The sequence below is a fragment of the Sinocyclocheilus grahami genome, unplaced genomic scaffold (assembly GCF_001515645.1).
Source record: "Sinocyclocheilus grahami isolate Dianchi unplaced genomic scaffold, SAMN03320097.WGS_v1.1 scaffold760.1, whole genome shotgun sequence".
NCBI classification, from domain to species: domain Eukaryota; kingdom Metazoa; phylum Chordata; class Actinopteri; order Cypriniformes; family Cyprinidae; genus Sinocyclocheilus; species Sinocyclocheilus grahami.
In genome coordinates, this window is record NW_015505939.1 from 193,166 (window position 1) to 200,166 (window position 7,001).

Consider the following 7,001-nt stretch of genomic DNA (forward strand, 5'->3'; position numbering starts at 1 on the left):
GGTCTGGTCTGGTTTGAGATGGTTTTTGTCTCTATATCAAGATGTTAACGTCTGTCAGTGATGGGTCTGGTCTGGTTTGAGATGGTTTTTGTCTCTATATCAAGATGTTAACGTCTGTCAGTGACGGGTCGGGGTTGGTCTGGTCTGGTTTGAGATGGTTTTCGTCTCTATCAAGATGTTAACGTCTGTCAGTGACGGGTTGGTCTGGTCTGGTTTGAGATGGTTTTTGTCTCTATATCATGATGTTAACGTCCGTCAGTGGTGGTTTATGGTCGGTCTGGTTTGATATCTGAGTCTCAGGACAGGAAGTAGAACGTCCCTCTGAAGCGGTCTGTCTCTGAGCAAACGCATGAAATATTAATCATAAATCTGTCAGATCCCTCTGGGTTTATGATGTCTGTTAGTGAAACTGAAGCTGGAGCGTCACATCCAAACCACACACTCACTGACTTTATCTATTATTTACAACGTCATATGATTTTTGTTTTAATCTTCAGTGAAATATATTTTAAAGGGATGGGTTCTCCAGAAATATGTCATGCATCTTGTCGTTTCAAACTTGTGTGACACAAAAGAAGATATTTTGAAGAACATTGGGGCCAAACAACTTAGGACCCCATTGACTTCCACTGCTTGGACATTCCTCTAAAAAGCTTATTTTGTGATTCACAGAAACTCATACAAGCTTGAGCGACATGATGTAGAGTAAATGATGACAGAATGGTATTTTCTGATTGAATGAGACTTTTGTCCCTTGATATTGTAAATCTTAACTGAGGCTCTTGTATTCTGTCTGAAGTGGTGTTTATCAGCTGAATTCACAATTCATCTGTCACTGATTTTATGCTGAATTATTAATGCCGTTCCTGTTTATGTGTATCACACTTTTTATAACACATTGTTTCAAAACAGCTAATATTTTTGTGCTCAAGCATTAAATACATACATTTCCTTAAATGTCATAATAATAAAACAGCTTACAAATGAGGAATATAACAAGCCATTAGGATTTGAATAGTCACATTTCATTTATGCATGTTTCGTTTAATTTTCTTCTTTTACATGATATTGTATATTTGTGTAACAGACAGTGCTTTGGTTCACTCTGTGGTTCGTGATCGAGTGTTGACTGGAGTTTGTCTTTCTCTAGTGGTCATGTTGAGGGTTTGCGCTCTGCTGCTGCTGGCGGCTCTCGGCTCCTACTCGGACACACAGAGACCCCGACACGACTCCAACCTGGAGATCTGTATCCTCCTCAGACACGAGTGTGTGTCTGTGTGTGTGTGTGTGTGTGTGTGTGTGTGTGAGAGAGTGTGTCGTTCTCCTGAACGTCTCCTCAGATAAGCATCTGTTCGAGACCAAGAGGAAGGATCAGCTGAATGCGCTGAAGAACCTGGTGGAGCTCAGCGACGTCAACCAGCAGTACAAGATCATCGACATAATGCTGAAGGGCCTCTTCAAGGTGTGTGTGTGTGAAACACTCAGTGTGATGGAGCTGATCTGATGGAGTCTGATTCGAGTGTGTGTGTGTTCAGGTGCTGGAGGACTCCAGAGCCGTTCTTAAAGCCGCTAACCTGCAGCCAGACGATCCGTTCCCACTCGACGACAAAATCAAAGAAGGTGAGCGACTCTCACTTCAGCACCCTTCATATCAGACATCTAAGTGAGTGTGAGAGAGTGAGTGTGAGTGAATGTGAGTGTGCGTGTGTGTGTGTGTGTGTGTGTGTGTGTGTGTGTGTGTGTGTGAGTGAGTGAGTGAGTGAGTATGTTTGTGTGTTAGGGGTGCTCCGATTGATCGGCAGTCTCTAAAACTCTAAAATAAAAAAAACGCTGCTGTGAGAAGTTTTGGCACGACATGCAGTGAGAGAGTGAGTGTGAGTGAATGTGAGTGTGCGTGTGTGTGTGTGTGTGTGTGTGTGTGTGTGTGTGTGTGTGAGTGAGTGAGTGAGTGAGTGAGTGAGTGAGTGAGTATGTTTGTGTGTTAGGGGTGCTCCGATTGATCGGCAGTCTCTAAAAGGCTGATCTAAAAAAAACGCTGCTGTGAGAAGTTTTGGCACGACATGCAGCGGCACCGTCTCAATCTCTGTCCGGCATGGGTGAAATAATTATAATGCCTTCATATTTCTTCATTAAATAACTTGCAAAGTAATTTGAAAACCTTGTGTGAGACGTAATTTCACAAACAGCGTGAATCACCATGCGCGCGCTCTCTCTCTCTTTCTCTCTCAAAATACATGGCTTCAAATCACCACACATCGCGTCTGTCTGTAAGCGAGCTGCACAGTTGACACAGGAATTGTCACTTGCACAACCGAGGCAGTGTCACATCTTCACTAAAGTTTATACAAGTAAAGTAAAGTTTTTGCATTACTTTTAATTCTTGTCTAGTGTTTAACCGTTCTTGCCTGTGTGTCTACTCCTGTAGACACACACCTTCCAAAAAGTTCAACTTTTGTCTCATCAATCCACAGAATATTTGCCCAAAAGTCTTGGGGATAATCAAGATATTTTTGGGCAAATGAGAGACGAGCCTTTGTGTTCTTTTTGGTCAGCAGTGGCTTTTGCCTTTGAACTCTCCCATGGATGCCGTTTTTGCCCAGTCTCTTTCTTATTGTTGAATCATGAACACTGATCTTAATTGAGGCAAGTGAGGCCTGCAGTTCTTTAGATGTTGTTCTGGGTTCTTTTATGACGGATAGTGGTCCTGACAGAAATTACATAAAAAGTCAAAATCCTGAGATACAATGGGCCTCATTTATCAATCTAACGTAGAAACGAGCGCATCATGACTTAAAATTTTTGTTAATGGTCACTTTTTGTTAGTTTTTTTTTTTTACTTATATACAGTGTGTATATATATATATATATATATAATTTTTTTTTTTTTTAATTGAGTGTCATATTTTTGACTGTCATAATTTGGACTTTTTCTCATAATTACACAATTGTCCATTTGACTTTTAATCCCATTTTCATGTTTTAATTTAAACTTTTTTATAATTGTATACTATATGAAATGTCAATCTTATCATAATTACAAAATTAAGGTAAAAAATCTTGAAATCATGATGAACAGTCACAGTTGACACAAAAATCTATTTGAACTATTTTTTTTCCATGTCATAATTTCAACTTTTACTACATAACTATGTTTTATCTCACAAGTATAACGTTGTGTCATCATTTTGACTCATAAGTGACCTTTTTGTCTCAATTTCGATTTTTAATCTCATAAATTCATCTTTTTATATCATTTTTTATATATCATAGTTATAATTTTAGCTTTAAAATGTCATATTTTCAATACATGAATGATAAATCATAATCATTAAATTTTATGATAAAAAGTCCAACAGTCACAGCTTGTCAATGTTTCACTTTGTCATAATTTTGAATTTCATAATTAAAAATTGTTTCCTCATAATTTATCTTTTTTTTCTCATAACTGTTGACTTTTTCCAATTTTGACCTTTTAATCTGAAGTCACAATTTAAACAACTTCTTATAATTTAAATGTCATAATTTTGAATTCATATGTGATAAATCATAAGTATATAAAATGTAGGATGTCACAATGTAAGTTTTTGTCAGTTTAAATTTTCTAATTATTCAGATAATTATCGCATAACTATAACTTAATGTTAGAATTTAGACTTTTTCCATAAGTACGAGTTCTTGTCATAATTTCAGTTTTTTTTTTTTTTTACTTATGAAATATTGAAATTTAATTTTTTTGTTTCATAATTTTGATTTGTCCATTTTGAATTTCACAATTTCAATTCATGTCATAATTTAGACATTTTATCTCAAAATATGACTCTTTAATCTCATAACTGAGTTTTGTAATGTGGCATAAGTAGGCTTTCATACAAACCACTTTTAATCCGTTCAAGTTTATTTCTATAGCACTGTATACAGTAGAGACACTTCACAGCAGCTTTAGAGAAACAGAAGCACATCACCGTCACAAGCTTCTTCAGGTTCAGCCAGCAGTAGTTTCTGCAGCAGATGATCTGTCACTGTTAAAGTGAGTTGAGTTCAGAGTCTGTGTGTTCCTCTAGCCTACTCTCACGTGGTGGAGAACACGGCGTTCTTCGGAGACGTGGCTCTGCGTTTCCCGCGCATCGTCCATCACTACTACGATCAGAACGTGGACTGGAGTGGCCTGCTGCGCTGGGGTCTGCGCTTCTGCAACCAGACGGGCGTCTTCAGCGGAGGAGCCCATCAGCACGTGCTCACGCTGGTCAGACTGAGGCATCATGGGATTATCATCATAGTCATCATCACAGGAAGTAGACCGAAGCACGGTAAATGAGCTTTAACGCTGTGTGTGCTTTTGCTGCAGATGTCACAGGAGCTGGGGATCACTGAGAAATCTGCAGACTTCGTCAACCCGTATCGCACCGAACGAGACGACGTGAGTCACACACACACACACACGTATAGAGAGAGAGATGTTTATTATAATAGATGCAGTGTTTCTTATGTGCACTGCATTGTGTTATTAAATTAGAGACTGTAATTTTACATTATATTAGTAAAACATTAACTGAAAAAAAGATATATACAGTGGGTACGGAAAGTATTCAGACCCCCTTAAATTTTTCACTCTTTGTTATATTGCAGCCATTTGCTAAAATCATTTAAGTTCATTTTTTTCCTCATTAATGTACACACAGCACCCCATATTGACAGAAAAACACAGAATTGTTGACATTTTGGCAGATTTATTAAAAAAGAAAAACTGAAATATCACATGGTCCTAAGTATTCAGACCCTTTGCTGTGACACTCATGAATACTTTCCGTACCCACTGTGTATATATATATATATATAATGAGTAAAGTATACAGTAAACCTGTATAGATATTTTAAAAAATATATATATATTACTAAAATTTTCACAATTAAAATACTAATTCAGTAAAACTATTTCAACCTAATAAAAACTTGCTGTTATTTACTGTAAATGTTCATTTAAAAATAAATGTTAATGCATTTTATTCTTTCTTAACACAAACCTTTCAATACCTATGATTCATGTTTAGCGACTGAAACTATCATAATACTGTTTTAAATCTGCTGTGTAATAGCTGATATAAACACCTGTTTATTTGTGTAATGCATCAAGTCAAATCTACAGTATCACCAATGGTCCTTATTAAAACATTGAAGGAGTAAAGTATACAGTAAACCTGTATAGATATTTTAAAATATATATATATATTACTAAAATTTTCACAATTAAAATACTAATTCAGTAAAACTATTTCAACCTAATAAAAACTTGCTGTTATTTACTGTAAATGTTCATTTAAAAATAAATGTTAATGCATTTTATTCTTTCTTAACACAAACCTTTCAATACCTATGATTCATGTTTAGCGACTGAAACTATCATAATACTGTTTTAAATCTGCTGTGTAATAGCTGATATAAACACCTGTTTATTTGTGTAATGCATCAAGTCAAATCTACAGTATCACCAATGGTCCTTATTAAAACATTGAAGGATTTACTGGACTAAATCGGTGTAATTTTGGCCTGTAATGTGTAGCTGGAGCCAGTAGAGCTTAAACTCAGACTGTGTTTGATTTCAGTTTACAGAGACTTCTGCTTGTCTTGTCATTGTATTATCAATTAACCACAGGATTATTCTGAGTGTTTCGCTTTGATTTGCATGGTTTGATGATGTCTGTGTTTCAGGTGCTGCACACGGCCGAGGCCTTCCAGAAGATTCTCCGCGAGGAAGAGAAGAGGAGGAGGAAGGAGGAGAAGAGGAAAGAGATCCGGAAAGGGCCGCGGATCTCTCGCTCTCGCACCGAGTTATAGATCTGACTGAAGATCAGCCGTTTACACTCAATCAGGGAGCCTGTGCTGAATCTGCCACGGGCGTCGACGTTTACAGGCTTCAGAACGAGTCTCGGATTCGCAACGCTTGAATCGCTTCTGCTTTTAACTCTTGAGTGTGTGTTTAGTGCTGTATTGGATTAAGGGGGAGGAGTCAGGGTGGTGGGAGGAGTCATAGTGGGCGGGGCCACTCTAGTGTTTGCTGTTGGAGGGTTAAGAGTGGTGGGCGGGGATGGGAAAGTGGGCGTGGTCAAAGATGAAGGTATTTTGAACACTGATATTTCGATATTTAACAAACACTTGATAAGTTTTGATAATCTAAGATCGGAAATTTTTAAAGCTCCCACATATATGAAATTCAGTTGTTTAGATTCAATATAAATGCTTTATTTGGGGGTACTTTATAGTCTAATAAGAGAATTGTGGGTAATTAATGTCTTTCTGCTTTCTTTAGAAACTGTTATTCATTAAAACATGTGTATTGTCTGTGTGGAGTGTGCGCGCGTGTGAGAGCGAGTGATGATCTGACCTGAGATCAGAGCTGCACTGCCATGAGAGAAACTCTTTAATGACGGATCTGAATCAGACTGATATCAGTGTGAATGCGGTTCTAGTTCACTTCGGTTTCTCCAGCTGCTGAAGTGAGACGATCATCCGAGACACCTTCACAGAGGCTTTATCAGTCTGTTCACGTGACTGTTACTGAAATCTGTAGAGCATCAGTGGGAGATTGTTATTGACGGAATGAATAAAGTCTATTTAACACACTGCGAATGTTGAGTTATGTGTTTTTCGTGGGTTGTATTTTGAGTTTTAGCTCATGCATTTATGTAGATTTTTCTGTTCATTATAATCGTTTTTGCTCGAAGCTACAAATCAAGGATGTTTCGAAGAATTACCCAATGAAATTTGAAGAAAGTGAGCATCGGACACAGGAAAACACCATTGCAGCGGAGCGTAACGGAAGTGAAACTAAATATAAAGAACTTTGAGCAACAGCTCTGCTCCAGGTGAGTTTATATTCCTGCCACGATGGGGTTTATGCAAATATGTTTACATTATAAAACATTGCAAATATATAGTAGGATTTTTTTCCTGATGTGATTCGCACTTGTTTTCTAGGAAGCATTTTTATGGACTTGTGATCAGTC

General features: G+C 37.5%; 1 protein-coding gene across 1 annotated transcript in view; it reads left to right on the forward strand.

Annotated features, from left to right (window-relative positions):
- Positions 1-6,618, forward strand: part of LOC107561218 (coiled-coil domain-containing protein 134-like) — an 11,568-nt gene extending 4,950 nt beyond the window's left edge. Inside the window, exons 2-7 of the mRNA XM_016245606.1 lie at positions 1,151-1,246; positions 1,341-1,462; positions 1,536-1,620; positions 4,062-4,243; positions 4,346-4,417; positions 5,707-6,618. Of these exons, the coding sequence (XP_016101092.1) occupies positions 1,156-1,246; positions 1,341-1,462; positions 1,536-1,620; positions 4,062-4,243; positions 4,346-4,417; positions 5,707-5,832 (678 nt within the window). The 5' untranslated portion in view covers positions 1,151-1,155 and the 3' untranslated portion in view covers positions 5,833-6,618. The remainder of the gene's footprint in view (positions 1-1,150; positions 1,247-1,340; positions 1,463-1,535; positions 1,621-4,061; positions 4,244-4,345; positions 4,418-5,706) is intronic.
- Positions 6,619-7,001: the final 383 nt, after the last annotated feature.